Source organism: Malaya genurostris, chromosome 3 (assembly GCF_030247185.1).
Source record: "Malaya genurostris strain Urasoe2022 chromosome 3, Malgen_1.1, whole genome shotgun sequence".
NCBI lineage: Eukaryota > Metazoa > Arthropoda > Insecta > Diptera > Culicidae > Malaya > Malaya genurostris.
In genome coordinates this window covers 145,325,875-145,347,936 of record NC_080572.1, presented here as the reverse complement: position 1 = coordinate 145,347,936, position 22,062 = coordinate 145,325,875, and the positions used below count along the sequence as shown (strand labels likewise).

Below are 22,062 nucleotides of genomic sequence, written 5' to 3'. Positions count from 1 at the left end.
TCCATCTCTTAAACGGGCAAAACAAAATATACCAAAAAAATTCTAAACCGGCCTCAAAACTACTCCGCTCGATAGTCATTATCAGTAGACAGCGATTTCAGCTTTCCCGGTTTCCGATTCCGTTGGCACCAGAAATAGTGGTCACCTTTTCCCAAATGGATCTCACTCCCATTTCTTAGCGATGCTAAACTTGGATTCAATAAAAGGTCCTGTTGTTCTATACGGAATTTGAATATTAATGTCACAAACTTGTTCTGAGAGGAAATGAAAATATTCACGATCTCGATCCTCTTCGGAGACGTAGGATAGATATTCTGGAAGTAATTTGCAAATAGCGTTCCAATTTTTCCCGAGTTGACAACAGCCTTACCCTTGAAGAACATTTTAGAGGGAAAATTATTAAATTTTTATTTAGTTTTAACGTAATTGAAGAAATTCTTCGGGCAGGATTTGATTTTAGTCTTCGCTTTTGTACTCATCAGAGGCAATTTCAATAGCCAGATTTAGTTTGTACGTATGTTTCCGAGTTGACGCTACTGCTATCTCTTATATTTTTATGAGCCTTTTGTTTTCGATTTCTCAGATTTATAATGTTATAATTATACTAAATTGGATATTTAAAGTTATGTCGTCGCCTGATTCTCTTAAGTAGTACTTAATAATTAATGCGTTGGGACGAAGAAAAAAAAACTCAGCACCGCATCTACGAAGCACATAGAATGCGGTGTTCGTTTTCGTACAAACTATAAGGAAACAAAAGCCGACATCGAAGCTCGGGGCTGCCGCCGAGCACACATAAGCATGAGTTGTCGACCGTGTTGAAGAAACCATAACCACGGTGCAGGTACGAATGTCTGTTACCGGTGTGTGATTTTCGTTGAACGCGGTGCTGAGGTGTACACAAAACATAGCCACTTTACGAAAAGTGTAGGCAACACCCAACACTAATTGAATTCAAACAGGTTTTTCTTTTCTGAATACGTTGACAAACGTGTGAAACGGTGACATGATGCACCAAGATTTTAAAATATTTTTTTCATCGTTGGAAGTAACAGGAATATTTCAGAGATATTTGGAATTTTCAGTATGAATCGAATAATATGGCAAGGGACTATAATATGGGAATAAATTATTGCGGATGCTTCCGTGAAGAAAAACTGATGTGAATTTCCTCATGAAATAAACGTATTTATGGAAAAGTAAACATTACAACTTCATATGCTAAATACTAAAACACCATACCTTCCTTAAATTATAAATTACTATTATTACGTTGATTTAAAATTTTCATCTAATTACTTACATAGCAAAAACGAACGCTCGTTTCCATTTTTCCCGCTCTTCTTCTGTTTTCATATATAAAGTAAATGCAGTTGATTGTGTTTTCCTTGCGAGCAACAATGAATATTTCAAGCGCCCATCTCTGCCTAACGTTCTTCTTGAATGACAGATTTCCATTCTATAATCATGTAAATTGTACGCATCACGGAACACATACTGTCCTTCCTACAAATAAAAATAATGCTTGTCTTGAAAATTAAATACAAGATCGTAAATATCATGCTACGTTTGTCATTTATCAAACACGCATACGTTCATCAAAACTTGTAACAAAATGGTTCTAATGTATCGCACATCAATGATATATTCCAACGGAACGAGCTGAACTCATACCAAAAGCCACAGGAAAAGATTATTTCAAACTGTTACAATATTTGTTTTCCTATTCTACTTATGTAGGATTTGATACAGGTTGATACATTCTATATGTTTCCATAAAGACTAGTAACCCATTAGTAGTAAATTGGTAGTAAATTAACCAAAGGCATTGAGCACAGAAGTTGCACGTTTTTTTTAAATATAGTTATATTTATCAATAATTAATTATATGTCGCTGGGTGAAGTTCAGTCATCCACCATACTTGAAACCTGCTATCTATTTCGAAGGCACTTCAAGAGTGTTTTCTCCAATGAAGTTCTTGGTAGCGACGAAGTATCACAGGCAATCGTGAACGTCCCTCTCCGTTTTCCTGTTGGAGTTCATCCTCCTATTACCTCGACCATGATAATTACGGCGTGCTCGAAACAAAAAAGCTCCACTAACGCAGAACCCGATGCCATTCCTAAAAATGCTTGAATTCACTCCTAACACCACTGACTATATTGTTCAACGATTCCCTTAATGCGGTGACTTTCTCAGACCCCTGGGAGAAATCATATATTTTTCCGGTTTTTAAGAAAGGTAACAAATCTGATATTACTAACTACCGTGGAATAGCTTCACTATGTGTTGTGTCCATAGTTTGAAATAATTATTCTCGATTTCATAACTCGCAATTGCAAGGACTACATATCTGAAACTCAACACGGTTTCATGCCTAAAACAACATCTACAAACCTTGTAGCTTTCACATCTTTTATCATCCGATCTCTACAATCGCGTCTACAGGTTGATACTATCTACACAGATTTTTCAGCGGCATCATTAAATAACAATTGCTAAACTCGACGGACTGGGCTTTAGTGGCGCTTTACTGGATTGGATGCGTTCATATCTTACTGGTCGTAGGATGTTGGTGAAAATAGGAAACTTCACAACAGTTCCTTTTGCTGTTAGTTCTGGAGTACCTCAAGGACCGTTTGTATTTTTACTCTACCTCAATGATAGCAACTTTTCCGTGAAATGTTTCAAATTATCATTTGCTGATGACTTCAAACTATATCATCCTATATAGGAACTAGAAGATGCACGTTTTCTGCAAGCTCAGTTTGACACATTCGCCAAATGGTGCCACAAATGGTACTTAATGCTTCCAAATGTTCCATTATATGTTTTTACTTTTGCTTCCAAATGCTCCATTATATGTTTTTCCCGAAAACGCTCAATAATTACATACGAATATCATCTCTTGCAAAATGTCCTCAAACGTGAATCCTCGGTTAGGTATTATTCTCGATCACAAATTGGATTTCAAGAATCATGTCGATTACGTAATTTCGGAAGCTTCTAAACTCTTAGGCTTCATATTTCGGATCACTAAGAACTATACTGATATACACTGCCTGAAGACTCTTTATTGTGCGCTAGTTCGATCAACATTAGAATACGCAGCTATCGTTTTGTTACCTTATTATCAAATCGACATTGATCGTGTCGAAAGTGTTCAACGCAAATTCGTTAGATTTCTACCGCAATCTACCATGGAGGGACCCATTCAACCTTCCTAGTTACAAAGATCGCTGTCGGCTTATTGAGCTAGATCTGCTGTCTGTACGTAGAAACGTTTGCAAGGCTGTCTTTATTACTGATCTAATTCAATCACGTGTTGACGGTCCTGATCTCCTATAATTGATCAATTTTGACATTCATCGTCGAGGTCTTCGTTCTCATCCATTTATACGAATTCCCATGCTAGAACCAATTACGGATATAATCAACCCTTTTCCAGTATGTGCCATTTATTCAATAGCTGCTCACAGGAATTTTATTTTCATCTCTCTCGTAATGCGATACAACGATTATTCCATGATTCTTTATTTTTGCAGTTATAATACTAATGTTAATTCTTTCCGCTCGATCACCCCTTCGTCTCTCTACCATCTCCATTGAAAACCAATAAATTCGCTCGTTGTAACTAATCCTATTGTATCTCCTCTTCTCCGCTCTTCATCGTTCTTCTCCTATCTTTTCGAATACTAATTAGATCTATATGTCGGTTCTAACCACGTTTGCTCGCCCTCTTGTTTTATCCGTCTTCCACCATCTTTTTCGACCACTAAGAAGATCTACATGCCGAACCTAACCTCGTTTCGTTCGCCAACTCTCATTCACCACTCCTTTCTTCTACTTCCCCTTTTAAAGCATATTTCTTTTCTTCTCTAGTTTTAATGCAAAATAACCATCGTTTGCCCGATGGGTTTAGTGTCATCTGATTGCTATAGAGTTAGTTAGCTAGGGTTAGTTTTAATTGATAGTATTAAGTACATACATATATCTGTAGGATTGTTATAATCTGTTGATATAAATGATATGGAGGTTTTTAAACGACTGGACAATGCGGTAAACGACTGGACAATGCGCAATTCAGGCCCCAGTGTGGTTCTTAGCCTCTTGTCCAGTAACTCCTGTCCCTACCTCCCGCGGTGCCGGCTGGGATACGAGCAACCATAGGAAACATCTGGTAACCAACCCCGGTGAGACCTTGGTCGTATGCTGACAGGAAAGGGGGTCCTCTTTAGAGGATGTCGGAGCGTCTGTACTCCATGTACCATCTACTCCATGTACGGCTTCAAACAGCGTATGTTCTGGTATCCAGCGGCTGAGTATGAAATGCTGCATCCCGTCCAGCTAAATCCAAGGTGGCAACCCCACCAACGGGATCGTCCTAGTGCTAGTTGGGACGTAAAACAGAGCAAGCACGATGATCCTCCGGCGAGACAGGGGGTTGGCGTAGGCCTAATAAGCCGCCCATAAAACATTGATTACAAACAATACAGGAGAGAATACGACCCGGAACAATCGGCATAGACCCACGCGACGAAATAAGGACTACGATTGGAAACTTGGAACATGGAACTGCAAGTCGCTAGGTTTCGCAGGCTGCGACAGGATAATATACGACGAAATGAATCCTCGCAGCTTCGACGTCTTAGCGCTGCACGAGCTTTGTTGGATGGGACAGAAGGTGTGGAAAAGCGGACATCGAGCGACTACCTTCTACCAAAGCTGTGACATAACGAACGAGCTGGGAACTGCCTTTATAGTGCTGGGCAAGATGCGTCAGCGAGTGAGTGTGTGGCAGCCGATCAACGCTAGGATGTGTAAGTTGAGAATTAAAGGCCGTTTTTTCAATTACAGCATCATCAACATGCACTGCACACATGAAGGGAGACCCGATGACGAGAAAGAAGCGTTCTACGTGCATCTGGAACAAGCCTATGACGGCTGCCCACGCAGAGACGTAAAAATTGTCATCGGTGACATGAATGCCCAGGTAGGAAGGGAGGCAATGTACAGACCGGTAATCGGGCCGAACAGCCTGCATGCCGCATCGAATAACAACGGCCAACGGTGTGTCAACTTTGCGGCCTCGTGAGGAATGGTAGTCAGAAGCACCTTCTTTCCCCGCAAGGATATCCACAAAGCTACCTGGAGATCACCTGACCAACAGACCGAAAACCAAATCGACCACGTTTTGATCGACGGAAAATTTTTCTCGGCCATCAACAATGTTCGCACCTACCGCAGTGCGAATATAGATTCGGACCACTACTTGGTTGCTGGATGCATGCGCTCAAAACTTTCGACGGTGGCTACCCAACGTCGAAACCGAACGTCGCGGTTTAACATCGCGCGGCTCCGGGATGCTGGAGAAGCCCAAGATTACGCGTAGCAGTTGGCAGTGGCACTACCAACGGAAGAGCAGCTTGGTGCAGCTACTCTTGAAGATGGCTGGAGAGACATCCGTTCTGCCATAGGTAGCACTGCATCAGCAACACTAGGTACGGCGGCTCCGAACGTAAGGAACGACTGGTTCGACGACGAATGTGAACAGTTAGTGGCCGAAAAGAATGCAGCTTGGGCGAGCAAGCTGCAACACCGGATGAGAGCAAACGAGGAGCGATACAGACAGGCGCGAAACAGACAGAACTCGGTATCCCGTAGAAAAAAGCGCCAACAGGAAGACCGAGATCGCGAAGCGATGGAACAGCTGTTCCGTGCTAATGACACAAGGAAGTTCTACGAGAAGGTGAACCGTTCAAGCAGAGGCCATGTGCCACAGGCCGATATGTGCAAGGACACCAACGGGGATCTTCTCACGAACGACTGTGAGGTGATCGAGAGGTGGCGGCAGTATTTCGACGAGCACCTCAATGGCGATGTGGCGGAATACGAAAGTGGCGGCGCGGTAACGAACTTGGGAACGCGTGCGGAGGACGATAGACTGCCGATCTCAGACCTCCAAGAAGTGGAGGAGGTGGTAAGCCGGTTGAAAAATAATAAGGCCGCTGGCGTTGACCAACTACCAAGCGAGCTACTAAAACACGGTGGTAATGCACTAGTGAAAGCACTGCACTGGGTCGTTACCAAGATCTGGGAGGACGAGTGCAGCGCCCTTAGCAAATTTACCTTCGAATTTGCTAGTATTGTAGAAAAAGTAGGAAATTGTGAAGGAAACTCTCATATCAGCGCAGCCGCAACCTTCAGGTATAAACTTTGTTATAGAAGCGTGCACATTTTCGAGCATTAGTCATCGCAACGATGTTTAAGAAATATTATAACAATGTTTAAGAAATATTATAACAATAAAACCATAGACAGTTCCGAGCATTAGTCAGCGCAGCAATGTTTTAAAAACAAAGCTATTGTTATAAAACCATAGACAGTTCCGGGCATTAGCCAGCGCAGCAATGTTGTAAAAACAAAGTTATTTTCACGGATATTGGTCACTGCCTCTGGCATAGTGACAGTGGTCTCGGCTTTCGGTAGAACTTCGGGAGAAAGTCGGATGAACTTTCTACTTAAAATCACAAGCTCGGCTTGTACTAAAATCTTCGGGCTTCACCCGAAAGTAAATGTTAGGAGCATAAAATCCTATAGTTGGGAAGAGTTAGCAGTTAGTTAAGTTTCAAAAAGTGCGCGGTAAATAACCGTGAGTCTCGGGCGTCGGCCCGTAGACAAATTAAGTAGTCGTTTCGCGTAGTCAGTTAGTTAGTCGGCCCGTGGACAAGTTAGTTAGTTCAGTTTTAACGAGTGCGTGGTAAATAGCCGTTAGTCTCGGGATTCGACCCGCAGATAAGTTAGGCCGTCTCGTCCGAGTTCTCGTGTTAATAAACGTTTTCTTTAGTTATATCAATTCGGGTATAAAATCAATACATAGAAGAGAATTCGCAGAATATGAGTGACAGAAATCATGTTAACAGTTTCTGAATAGTGATAAATAGAATTAAATATCGAAGTTGTAAGCTGACTCTAAGGAATAAGATTGATTGCGTGAACAAAACATATAGCACAAGAAGCATAGACCAGTACAGACCCACTGTAGTGTCATCGAGAAAAGATAACGAGTGGTAACAGTTTTGCGAAAAATTGGCTTCAAGACGTTATTGTGAATTACAAACTGTGAAAAGGCCCATCCTCTTTTCGAAATTCTTCTTCCGCCGCCGCTCGGCCGAGGTGCTTGCAAGTGATGACCAGCGGTACTGACCGCGGGTGGGGGGGGGGGGGTGAAGAAGAAAGACGCGGTACGCTCAGTAAGGATACGCCAGGAGTACTAGAGAGGAATTCGAAATTGAGGATGTTGGGCGAAGAAGTATTAGTATGGCGAGTCTCCATTATTTTTCTGATTACTTAACTGTTTAAAAGAAATTACCTATAATCGAATGTTGCCACTTATTGTGAGCGCTAAATTATTAGAAAGGAAAATGCAAGGAGAATCTATTAGGATGGCATTAGCGCGAAAATTTTTCTGATTTGTTTAACTCGCGCTCACAATGACCAACATTATTTTTCTAACCCCATTACACACAATTCATCAACTGGTAAACGATATCAGAACTTTTTCTCATGCCTACAGCGGGTTTGTAGAACAGTTATATACATTCCGTTGTTGAGTCATTTGGCAAGCAATAATTTTGTTCAAGTTTCCTTGAAAACTGCGGACGTATTGATTACGCTCACAGTAGATTTGTTCACGTTTTGACCACGGTCAATACGAGCGCATGTGTTGCAGAGAAAAAAAAACAACCGCGATAATACTTACAAAAGTGGCCATACTAGCATGAAGGCCTAAGAAGTTTTTTTTTTGCTTTCGTTGAAAAAACACGAATATCACGACCAGCTGAACAGTTAGCACTGGTGTAATGATTATAAGGTCAAGGTGACCAACCGAACCTCACGCGTATGAGCGAAGGAATCGGTAATTTGACGCATCATTTTGCGAATAAGCAAAAGTAGCCGTCTGACATAACGAAGCAAGTCAGTGAGCTAGGCACCAGGAGTGCCACGAAGTATATATATTTAAAACGATGGTGAACCAACCCGTATGGGCGAAGTCTATAGCAAAATGGGTTGCTAGGTAACACATCAAAACAATCGCGTCCATATTTGCGGCTAGAAGTCGGGCAACAGAAATAAGAACATACCACGGGGAAAAGAAGCGGTATATGACAATAATAACAATAAACCGACATTGACTTTGAGTATGGTATGACTCACGCGGGGCGAGCAATAACGATCATCCGCAACCGAAGGGAAATGATTCTAGATGTTTACAACGAAGAAGGTATTGAGCCAAATTAACAAAGACGTTCGCAGATGTCAAGACTAGAAGAAATAGGCGAGTACATTACACACGAATACGAGAATTTATACAAAAATAAGACTAGAGCAAGATCATTACAAGGGATCCTAACCAAGAAGGAAACACTTAAGGAAGCCTTCGCCGAATTCGATCAACTGATCGAAGGTTACGAATTTCGGGTCTCAGTAAGTGAATGGAACAAACTAAAAGACCTTTATAACGTCGTGCGAACAAAATATGAGGCAGCATCGAAAATCCTAAGCGAATCAATCGTTATAGAAACCAAACAAGATCGCCCTACCGGGCGGCACAGAAGTATATCGGAAGCTGGGAGTACAAAACATAACATATCACAGCGTCGAAGAGTGCATTCAGCTATTGAGAACAACCACGATAACGAAGAGTCCCAAAAGCCAGGATCAAAACCGTACAATTCCAATAATTCAAATAACAACATGAGCCTCCCTGACGGAACATTGACTTTGAGTCGCGTACGGTAAACTATAATGTTAAACCACGAGTATGGTACGATGCGCTGTTGCAGCCTATGCCGTCGACCCTTATAACGGAATTAACAAAGACAGTTTGGTTTGCGCACACGGCGGGCATGACAAATTTGAGAGCACCGAGTTGGGCTGGCTCAATAATAAACAAAAATGCCAATGCGAACGAAATTTGACCACGTAGGGCTCGTAGCAGTTGAAGCTTTGTACGATACAATGACCAGTAATGTGAGACTAGGTCAAGTTTGTTTACGTGAATGAATGTCGACCATAACCACGGTCAAGAATCAAGATTGTAATTATTTACAGCAAAAATGAATATCGTCCAGGGGGATTCATTTCAGCATTCTCTAAACATACGGCAAGCCAAATAATAATTTTGAGGCTTGACAGAGATATCATAGTACGAGAATCATATTCAAACAAGCATGGAATTTCAATTTCCTAAAGCGGAAGCACTGCAGTGCATTCCAGAGTTCGATGGAACTACCAAACAGTTAGATGCGTTCATCTATCATATTGAACATTTCGAAAAACAATTCCCAGAAACATCTAGAGACTATCTGATCTACGTAATATTATTGAAGTTGAAAAAAGAAGCAGCAGCTAGATTACTGCACATAAAAGCCGAAAATTGGCCTAAAATCAAAGAAAATCTTATACGTGAATTTGGGGAAATCGAAAGAATCGAAGACGTTGTTTTAAAAATAGAAACTTTGCGGCAAGAACCCAATGAACCATTCAAAAATTACAAAAAGCGCATAATGAAAATTGAAGAGCAGTTGGACAATTACAATGAAGGGTTCTTTGCTCGGGAATCGCCAATGGAAGTCAGTCTAAGACTACATTGCTTAGCAGGCTTATACAACGACGAATTGAAACGAATGGCACAAGGCCACAAAAAAAAGACATTGTATGAGTTACTGGAGTATTTAGAAGAAATTGATATAGAACGAAAACATATCGAAGTACTTGAACACATACTTCAAGCAACAGAGCTGGGCTATAGAGTTCTTATGAGGAATCAAAAGTTTAGAACTCACGAAGGGTACCAATATGAAAATAATGAGTATCAGCAAAAATACGATTTAACAAATCGGTATGATAATAGAAAACCACCTAATAGATACAATGGTAATATTCGAGAGAAGAATAATGCACTTGATAGAAAACACTACGAAAATAATGAAGCACAGTTATGGGTAAATTGCATGACTTATGATAATAGAAAAATATTTCGAAGATATGATCATAATATCAGGACCAGAAATATGCCTGATCAAATGAGATATGGAGCATCAAGAACTCCGAATGCAAATTTAGCCAAGCAAACATGTAAAATGCAAAATTGGGATCGATACGGGGAGAATGAAAATGACAATAACAGAAAACCAATGAAGAGTGATGTGTACAAAAAACGTAAAGAAGGGATATGGGTCAAATTACATAAGACGAAAGACAACGAATTTATGATGTTGTTGAGATCGGCAAACGAACCAAATAACGAGATGCGGTTGCTGGTAGACACTGGAGCATCTGGCAACTTGATAAGTAGACGAAATGCAGAGTACATGGGAGCATATACAATTAATGAAAACGAAATCATAGAATATTCCGGGGTAACAGGTACTGTTAGAAAAACATTAGGTACCGTAAAACTAAACTTCATCATCGCGGGAAGACTTTTCCAAACGAAGTTTGACGTAGTGGAGAATTTGACTCAAGGGGGTATTTTGGGAATGACATTTATGAATAAGTATGTGACTAGCATACACAATGACCAAGGCTGGATATGCTTACGGAAAATACCTCTAACCTTTGAACCAAAAACAGAATCATATGAAGCTCATCAGAAACAGGAGAAGAGAGTCGCAAAATACGAGGCAGATAACAATGTGAAAATACAGGAAAAATACCAAACGTATGATCAAAGCAAGCTTAGTCCACAGGGTACAACGTGTACAGAAACGACAAAAAATTATACGGGGCAATGGCAAGCAAGTATGCCGCCTCACGAAATGTTAAAAATAGAGTGTGCTAAAAACAATCAGTTATTTGTAAAAGTTGCTGCTGCAAAAACACCTAATGAAAAAATTAAGTATTTGCTCGATACTGGAGCATTTTATAACGTAATGAGATGGGATACTGTCGCGAAAATAGGATCAGAGAAAATAAACTACAAAGATAATTTATACATCGCAGGTTTTGATGGAACTCAATCACAGACATTTGGGTCAGTAAAAGTCACGTTGGTGATTGGAAGGACTCATTACAGAGTTAGATTTTATATAGTAAAAGATTTGTGTGTTCCTGGAATCATAGGAGCAGAGTTTTTAAAGATATACACAATCTATGTCACTCAGAATTTCGAGTACATATGCCTAAGTGTATCAAACGAGCACAATAATGCAGCAAATATACCAGTATCAGGAAAAGAAAAGGTACATGCAACTGAGCATTATGGGATGCGTCCTGCTGATAAGGATGATCACAACATTGAAATATTAGCCCGCATGAGTAATGACAGAAATAGCGAAGTAAATGATAATAATGGGAAGCCAAAGATGTCTTCAAACAGTGCAACTAAAGCAAACAATGATTTTGAAATAAAAAAATCTCCAAGTAGAAATAGGACAACCGAAAACCATACTGAAACTAATGCAAAGAGTGGCAAAAATGAAGTAATTATCGTTAATGCTGAAGTCTTAGAGTGGGTAGTTTATCAGTCTTAGAGTGGGTAGTTTATCAAAGCATAATAAATATGAAGTGAATAAAAAGCACGTGAATAAAAATGATAACATTAATGCATCGTATCAGAGCAATTATGAGTTATACAAAAACGACGATCGTTCAGATAGTATGCTCCCCGGTTGTGATAGTATGCTCCCCGGTAATATTACACCGGGGAGCATACTATCGTTCAGATAGTATGCTCCCCGGTGTAATATTACTCATGAAGAAGAAAAAGATTTTATTGGTGGAGAATGTGACGAGGAAAACAAATGTTTCCTTGATTTAGATTCAAATCAAGACGTAATTCTTACGGAAAATAGAAGATACAGTAAAAAAACTGGTCGAGACCAAACGGAAAAAGTATTAGAATCACTAAATATGAATCATCTAAAAAGAGAAAATTTTAGGGATATTGAGAAGATTATGGCATCATATAGCGATGTATAATAGGGGGATAAATTTACTATCACTGATGCGGCAGTGCACGAAATTGAGACCACGTCAAACGTGCCTATCAACAAACGGCAATACAGATTTCCAGAAGCTACAAAGAAGCATATTAATGAAGAAATTGAAGAAATGCGTAGACAAGGTATCAGTAGGCCCAGCAAAAGTCCGTGGAATGCACCAATCCTATGTGTTCCCAGGAATCAGGAATCAGGAATCAGAACAAATTGGCTCAAATGGCACGTTCCCCTTGAAATTTGGAGATTTGTGCCTTGCCATCAATTTGTTTTTAGCATCATTTTCCCGATATATAAGAGGGAAGGATTGAAAGGAAATGGTAAGGGTTGGACTAGGAGGATGGGAAAAATTGACGACACAAAAACACATAAAAGCAGAAGTAAATTCTGCACCCCTAAGGGATGCCGAACAATCTGCTGAGGATCACATTTAGTGGAAGCAGAAGTAAATTCTGAACCTCTACGAGGTCCCGAACAGTCCGCTGTTAATAAAACCTCCAACCCCCGGGAGGATGTGAAGATCTTACAAAAGCGACACCATTCTGCTCTCCCGGAAGAATGCAGAACGATTCGCAGTATGTACGAGCAGAAGTAAATTCGGCACCCCCTAAAAGATGCCAAACAATCTGCTAAACCCTATTTAAGGTGAATACAGAAGGGATTCATTCACTCCAGGAAGAACGATGAACCCTTCTGACTATAGCTCCTTACCACATTGGGTAAGAAACGAGAGAATATCCTTCAATTTTAGCTCCGCATACACAGACTCAACCATGTATGGAGAACCAAAAACCCGGATACGTAGCTGCGTCAATGCGGGACAGTTACATATCAGATGATATGAAGTACCATAATCGCATTCACACAAATCACACGAATAATACTCAGCACGTTGAATAGTAGCCATGTGATGATTGAGTTTGCGATGTCCAGTCAGAGCTCTGACCAGAATACTGCAATGATGCTTGGAGAAATGCAGTAGACACTTTGACATTTTCAGATTTAAATCTGGTAGAAATGCTCTTGTCTGAGCGCAAGTTTGCAAGCTGCGCCAGTAGCTGGCATGTTTGGATACAGCCCAAGAACGAATCTTGTGCTTTATCCAACTAGTTGAAAGTGGTAAAGCTGGTTCAGGACCAACGAAATCATTCGTTGCACCAGCTCTAGCCAACTCATCAGCCCATTCATTTCCAGTAATACCAGAATGGCCGGGTACCCATAAGAAGTAAACAGCATTTGAAATGCTGAGGTCTTAAATTTGAGTTCGACATGCGATCACTAGATTCGATCGTGAGTCATTCGAACTGAGTGCTTTTAAGGCTGCCTGACTGTCGGAACAAAAATAAATTCGCTTACCACAGATCCTCTGCTGAAGTGCCGATTGTACTCCACACAGAATCGCGTAGATTTCTGCTTGAAACACAGTACAGTATCTACCAAGTGAATGAGACTGCTCCAGCCTCATTTCACGACAGTAGACACCAGCACGACCATTCAACAGAGAACCGTCCGTATAACAAACTATGTGTTCATCAAGTTGTCGTTCCAGACAACCAGACAACCATTCCTCACGAAAAGGATAGCTCACATTGAATGTTTTGAAAGGAAAACTGCATGTGAGAGTTAGGTCACTAGGAGCGAGTAAATACTCATCCCACGTAACCATTTGAGACCACAAGCGAGTGTGGCTGGTAGCATAATCTAATGGGTTACTGTTCCAAAGCCCTGTAACCTTAAGACGATATGCACAAGATAATGCTTCTTGTTTTAGGAACACATGTAGTGTTTTAATGCACAGTAGCGCCTCTAGAGCAGCAATAGGAGTTGTCGTGAATGCTCCTGTCATCGCCATTAGGACCATCCTTTGGAGATGATTTAGCTTTGACTGAACTGTCGCGACTTCTCCTTTCTGCCACCATACAAGACATCCATATGCTAAAATTGGTCTAACAATAGTTGTGTAGATCCAATGAATATATCTGGGTTTGAGTCTCCATGATTTTCCAAAAGCTCGTCTACATTGGCCGAAAGCCATGCAAGCTCTTTTAATTCTGAAGTCAATGTGAGCAGACCAATTCAGTTTTGAGTCAAGAATAACCCCGACGTATTTAACTTGTTCGACCACAGTGACCTCTGAACCAAAGAACTGCAACGGACGAGCTCCTGTGATTATCCTACGATGCGTGAAAAGCACCATTGATGTTTTGCCCGGATTTACAGATAATCCAACCTGACAACACCATTGTTCAACAGATCGCAGGGCTTGCTGCATTAAATCAAAGAGAGTGTTAATGCTTATACCGGTCATCAATATATGATAATCGTCGGCAAAACCATAAGTCGGAAATCCAAGGTTATTAAGTTTCCTTAACAATCCATCAGCGACTAGGTTCCATAAAAGTGGGGATAGTAGACCACCTTGAGGACACCCACAGACACTTAGCTTTCTAACCTCTGCTTGCCGAAGCGATGAACAAAGAAGTCGATTGCTAAGCATTGCGTGTATCCAATTTGTGATACTTGAAGGTATGCCATGACCACGGGCTGCTTCCAGAATTGAATTGAAAGACACGTTAACAAAGGCACCTTCAATATCTAGGAAAACTCCCAAGCAAGTGTTCCCAAGAAGGACGATGAATTTGGTAACAAGAAATACAGAATCGTGGTTGACTTCAGGGCTTTAAATTTAGTTACAAAGCCATTTGTATACCCAGTTCCACTAATCGACGAGATTCTAGATAATCTTGGAAACAGTAAATATTTTTCTACCTTGGATTTAAAATCAGGGTTTTACCAAGTGCCAATCAACGCAAAATATGCAGCCAAGACAGCGTTTTCAACTCCAAAAGGGCACTTTGAATTAACAAAAATGCCTATAGGCCTGCGTAACAGCCCGTCGACGTTCCAACGATTAATGAATACGGTACTTTATGAGATAGAAGGGGTTAAAGCAATCGTCTATCTGGATGACATAATTGTTTTCGGTGTTACTATGGAAGAACACAATGAAAACTTACGCAAAGTTTTAGAGGCTCTCCGCCGACATAATCTAATAGTCGAGCCAGGTAAATGCCAAATTTTGAAAAATAAAATAAAGTACTTAGGACATGTAAATGACAAAGAAGGAATTCGTCCTATGGAGGACAATATGAAAACAATAAAAGAGATGGCGGCACCAAAAACAGTCAAAGGTGTTCGGTCATTTTTAGGAACAGTAAATTTCTATGGAAAATTCATACCTCACATAGCAGAGAAACGTAAACCTTTGAACGATCTCTTGCGAAAGAATGTTAAGTTTACTTGAACAGAAGAGTGTCAAAAATCTTTTGAGGAGTTGCGGAATTTTTTAACTTCTGACACACTGTTAGTTAGACCGAACTATAAAGATACGTTCGTGATGACGACAGATGCAAGCGAGTACGCTATTGGAGCAGTACTCTCGAATGAAAAATCGATCGACAGGCCTATTTCATATGCAAGCAGAGAGAGGTCTAGTAGGTGCTGAAAGAAAGTACCATACGATTGAAAAAGAGTTGTTAGCCATCGTATGGGCAGTGAACCGTTTGAAACATTTCATTTATAATCAGTGATTTATTGTATACACTGATCATAGATCGCTGATTTCAATATGGCATTTAAAAGAAACTTCGCCTACGCTAACGCGTTTACGTCTGAAACTTCAAGAGTTGGAAATCGACATTCGCTATAAACAAGGCAAAGACAATGTTGTGGCAGACTTTTTATCCAGACTGCCCGAACAGGCCGAGTCCTTACACCCTATTTCAATAGTCACTAGACAGCAAAAGCGTCAACAGCAGCAAGCAGAAAAAAATGATCTTGCGAAGCGGAAAGACGCGGAAAATAAAACAACTTCCCCAAAACAACTGAAAGACAAATCAGGCAGGCTTACGTTATTTAAAAATAAACAAAAGACAGAATGGAATCCGCACATGGACGGATTAGAAAACATCGATTTTGGATGGGACGAAAAGGAAGATTTGGGAGCACTCTCATATTTCGAAGAATATGAAATATGCATAAATAACAATGACATCAAATTTGATCTGTTGAAATTTTCAAAACAAAAAACTAACGAAAGTGATTTTGATGGTACTTTCGTAATAGTAAACAGTAGATCAGCATATAAAGAACTAGCCGAGCTGATACACTTACCACAAGGTTTAAAAGACTACCTGAATGGAAGAGTATTTTCAATTCCAGATCGCAAAATATGGGGATTGGTTCTAAATGGCTCGAGTAGATCAATAACCGATACAAGAATTCTAATAGATGGGTTAGTAGATGCATTCACTAACTGCCCTGAAGACATGAAAAATGCAAAGAACATGCCAATTATCTCTTTTCGAAACATGCAGAAAACCCCTGACGTTTACACTATATGCACCGGAAAAGGACAGGATGTGGGTGCCAGAAAAAGACCGCGAAACCACATTGAAAGAATTCCACGATGCTCCGCTAGGTGGACATGTTGGAAGCAAACGAATGATGAAAAGAATGAGTCCACTATTCTATTGGACTAATATGCGGAAGGATATTGAAAAATATGTTAAACAATGTAGCTCGTGCCAGAAAAACATAATCGGGCGAGCGAACTCCAATGAGAATTACCACGACATCGTCCGAACCGTTCGAGAAATTGTATATAGACATAGTGGTATTACCCGAGTCAGAATGGGGGAACAGATACGGACTTGTGATGCAAGACGATCTAACAAGATATTTAATTGTAGCACCGATGGAAAATCAAGAGAGTGCCACGGTCGCGCAAACTTTCGTGAATAATTATATATGTAAATATGGAACACCCGCCGAATTGGTAACCGATAATGGAACCAACTTTGTTAGTTCTCTTATGAAAAACGTATGTAAAATTTTATAAATTAAAAAAATTACTACAAGTACATATCATCCACAAGCAAACTTGGTGGAACGATCTAATAGGGAATTGAAAACCTATTTAAGACAATACGTAGGTAACGAACCGAAAACATGGGATCAATTACTCCCATTCTTCAGTTTCGAATATAATACCACTGTAAATTCCTCAACGGGTTATTCACCGTTTGAATTATTATACGGAAGACGGGCGAACATCCCAAACTCCGTTTACAAATACGATAATGATGGTCTCTACTACGAGGACTACGTCAACGAAATCCGATCTACATTTAAACGACTTCACCATCAAGCCCGGGAGAATCTAATTGTGTCTAAACACAAGCGCAAAGAATTATATGATAAAAACTCCAACGAATGGCAGCCAATGTGGGGAGACTTAGTGCTAGTAAAAGCCAATCCCACAGGCGCAGGACAAAAGTTACAATCACTTTGGAGAGGACCGTATGAAGTAGTCGCTCTTTCTAGTGAGCAAACAACAACTATAAAGAATGGGAATAGACTAGAAAAGGTTCACAATAACCGATTGAAAAAGTATACGGATTGAGAAAATGAATCTTACCACAGAATATTGAGATAATTAAGAAATTATCCAAGAAACATTAGAAAAGTAATAAAAAGATTCAATATTTATACAAAGTAATACACTATAATAAACATATTATATTAAGAGTTTCATCGGAAAACTAAATAAAAAGGAATAATATTAAAAATATAAGGGAAACTGAAATCCTGAGAGTAATTGAAATAAAGAAAAATAGGATACAGTTATTACAGAAATTAACAGCAAACATCATACAGTGATACGTTGACATTAGATTTCAACGAAAAAACTTAAAACCACTGTGTAAGGAAAACAATGGATAAGATAAAACATGAAAAATATACCAAGAATAGAAAAATATCAGCGAAATATGTAAGATGAAAGTTGAAATGAATCAATTCGAACAAGAGAAAAAAAACATGAATGCGAGCAGAAGGATATTAAAACTGTTAAGAGGGTAATAAAAGGGGGTCAATAAGAAACAAAATTTTACTTATGCAATGAAAACAAATGGACACCAAACGAAGAAAGAAAATAAGGTGAAACTGATGATTATAAACTGATGATGATAAAGATACATCAGAGGGACAATAAAGCAATAGGTTACATTGTCAAAGAAGGTATATAATGGGGGGGAAACATATGAAGAAGAAAAAAGAGGGTATACTTAAAGAAATTCAAACATATAGTTGAAGTAATACAAAGTGGAAATAAACTATGGGAAAATATGGGATTCTAATGATCCTAGATGAGTCCACCAATCAAGAAAATTCAAATATATTTTAAACATGGGAATCATGTCATACACAGCAATACTGTGCTGGCCATAAGAAAAAAAAAGTTAAATTCAAGAGGAAGATTATAGATGTGAGAAAAATTTGTTCTTGGGAGGAAGCTATAATGCTACAAATTGAAATGAACTTGGAAAAAGTTACAATGCGTTTAGAAAAAACAGAAGAGTACATTACACAAGGGAGGTAAACATAATGGCATAGAATACGGAAATAATGTTATAAATAAGGAGAATTTCTACGGTGAAATAAAATGGTTTATCATTAAATAACATAAAACTAACACTGAAAGGACACTAAAAGAATACTTCGAATAAAAAATAAAAATAAAATAAAGATGAGATATGACGGATACGACAAGAAAAGGATAAGACACAAGCGAACAGACTATCAAAACGACGCTGGCCAGCAAATAATTTCTATATAATGTATGCATTTATGCAATGATACTAGTATGAGTGATCAAGTGTGTGTGGACAAGGGGATCGCGACCCCGGAATGAAAAAAATAAAAGATGCATACAATATGAATGAATTGAGGATTTCTTAAGTGCAAATTACGCATTAAAATCAAAATGTCAATAAAATACAGATACGACAATATGGACATGTAAAAGTTACGAAAACACAATGAAAGTAAGATACAACAAATAATTAAAATATTATATACCAAAGAATTCATGGGGGATTACAAAAATACATATATATGAAAACTCTGCTACTAACAAACTAATAATATTTTAATACTTTATGGGTTAACGTTATTATTGGAAATATATTAAAACCCAGATTTGAGTCTATTTTTAGAAAGGAAAAACAGGAACACGCACCGAAAGAACCAGCTCAGGTAGTGGGGGAGAGAAGCTGCGGCATGGACATTACACAACCTACCAGTTTAGAAGCAATTTCAATAATTGAACGGAAGGACGACTTCTGAAGCTATGAAGGCAAGGATGGTAAGACACCATTAAAATGAACACGGCATAGAAGCTAGTTGCGGGAAAAGTTTAGAAAAAAAAGGTTTAGAAAAGATTCATTATAACCTGCAACAAGCATTCGCATGCCGCAACTTTAATAACAATTTTATATCCACAGACAGACGTATTGTCGACAGACGGGTTGTCGACCTGTATCTACGGGTTAAAAAAGGTGCGAGGTACCTCAACAAAACAAAATATAAGTAAACATAAAAACCTCTCGATTAATGGAAAAGTACACGAGATAACATATAGACGAATAAATATATCACAGAAACACTTAAATGCATAGAAAAAAAAACATAGATTCAACTAATAGAAAGAACATGTATGATAACGAAAAAAAATTTACGATGCACAAAGATATGACAATGAAAAAAAAATATATATATAGAAATAATAACAATCATAGAATAGACAATAGATCACGCAATACGTATATAAAAATAATAATAATAATAACAACCATAGAATAGAAAAATGATTACACTAAAGGCACAGAATCATACAAAACAAATAAAAGTATTTTTTTTGGAGTCCCGAACTGTGTGTGCGCGAAAATAGTCGTCGCAGAAGGAAGGATGTCAGTAGTTTAGCCAAGCTACCTAAGAGAACGAGAGGGTGTGATCGGATGCGGTGGCAAGTTGATGACAAAGGGAACCGGGGGAATCATAAAGATGTCAGAAGGAAGAACAGCAGAGTTGAAAATCGAGGCAATTACGAGTTGAAAAAAATATCGAGGCAGAAAAATTACGAAAAAGTTTTTATATGGAAGACGTGATAACAAATCGAGATAATGGCAATGCTACAAATTGCTACATCAACAAGTACAACTGATAACAAAACAAGAAGGAAGTAAAGGCAGTCAACACAGTTAAAGATGACTTGAATGGGTATGCCACAACGTAACAAATTGCTACCCCGAATTTTATTCAGTGAGCATCGTCAAAAGCTCAGCTGAGTACCATAAACCAATATATGAAAATCAAAGTTTATTAATACGTGAAAATTTAAACAATTTGTTGTTTAAAAATACACTACGAAGAAAATAACCACGAAATCAAATGAAATGCATAAAAAAGCCGCTAGGAGCCTCAACACATTGTACCCAACGAGAAACCATGATGAGAAGCAACAATACAGAATACCAATACATGACTAATCAACGAAGAAGCTTCATCACATATATTTTTACGGAGCTATTATTACTGCTGGCAGTAATCCCAATGATGCCCAAAACGCAAAGGAGTCAATGATCAATTTTCAACAGTGCCCAATGAAGCGAGTACATAAACAACGAGAAGCCCTAATACGTATCACCAACACAGAAGAACGAGCCATTAAGAAGGAGAACGACACGGTACCCAGAGTCCGAGACTAGCAACCATTCGATCACCCCCACAGATAAAGTAACAATAGAAGCATACCATGGAACAGGATGGCATCAGAGGAGAACACACACACGCGGACCATCGTAAGGTTAGGAAATTTAATTTGCGTATAGCCAAAACAAACAAAAAACATATGTAAAGAAGTCCGGCAATAGCAATTATAATTACGGAAATTTGTGATCCAGCTACAAACCTTAATGTTATAAGCCGGCGCATTCGACTTGATGTCTACCCTTCAGGTAACATCAAGCTCAGTAAGTAAGGGGGCATGCATCGCCCTTAGCAAATTTTCCTTCGAATTTGCTAGTATTGTAGAAAAAGTAGAAAATTGTAAAGGAAACTCTCATATCAGCGTAGCCGCAACCTTCAGGTATAAACTTTGTTATAGAAGCGTGCACATTTTCGAGCATTAGTCATCGCAACGATGTTTAAGAAATATTGTTATAAAACCATAGACAGTTCCGAGCATTAGTCAGCGCAACAATGTTGTAAAAACAAAGCTATTGTTATAAAACCATAGACAGTTCCGGGCATTAGCCAGCGCAGCAATGTTGTAAAAACAAAGTTTTTGTCGTGAATACGACTTACTTTACTATGGGGTGCCTTTTCAAAATTTACCCTCAGATAGAGTGATAAGTTTTTGATCGTGAATATCTATTGTTGTATCTAATGAATCAACTTAATTCTTGCGACATGCCATCGGAAATATGATCACAATTTTATGATAAAATTTTCAGTTTTGTGACATAGTCTCAAATAATTCAAAATTAAACTTTTCTGAAATGTTTGGTATAAACGAGTATCAAAGATAATTCATAAGGCGCGTTTGCCTTTCTCGTATTTTTAAAGCTCATAGCTCAATGATCTGTGAAAGGATTTATATAATCTAACTACCAATAGAATCGAAATTTTTCAATTTAAACGTGTATAGCAAAAGCATTGAAGTATTTCAATAGTACACTATTGAAAAACCTGTCTCATTTGCTCCATGTCAACACCAGCCAATCAGAACGCGTTCTAAGGAAGAGAACAAAATATCTGCTGCTGTACAACAAGTCGTCCGGGAAAAATGTTCCGAAAAGTGGTGAATATCGCAGTGAGTTCCTCAATTTGGTCCTTGTGAATGCTAGAAACGAATCCCTACAGCATATTGATAGTTTCTTTCAATAAATTATGCAAATCCGAAATGAAATAATCGACAATAAAATTCTGTATGCGGCTATTTTTATAGCCGTTAGGACCGCCCATTAGTGAAAAAGCTACAAACGAAATCACATAAAAGGAAATCTCTTAACAAAAATTCAATCAGTTTGGATTCAATCGCCACTGCGAGCAGATATATTTTGTGTCATTTGAAAAGCTAGTTTCGCTTTCGACAAGAGCGATTACGTCACAGCTGCCAGTCATTAGCATTGGGAAAAAACAACGGTGGAGAGCATT

At 39.0% G+C, this 22,062-nt stretch overlaps 1 protein-coding gene across 12 annotated transcripts in view; it reads right to left on the bottom strand.

The window, feature by feature from the left end:
- LOC131435145 (protein vav) overlaps positions 1–22,062 on the bottom strand; it is a 684,197-nt gene that overhangs the window by 191,568 nt on the left and 470,567 nt on the right. For all 12 annotated transcript variants that reach the window (XR_009230453.1, XR_009230454.1, XR_009230462.1 and 9 more), the window contains one exon: positions 1,304–1,506. Coding sequence is in view for 2 of the 12 variants with exons in the window: in XM_058602726.1 (XP_058458709.1) it covers positions 1,304–1,506 (203 nt within the window). In the remaining 10 variants the exon portion in view is untranslated. The remainder of the gene's footprint in view (positions 1–1,303; positions 1,507–22,062) is intronic.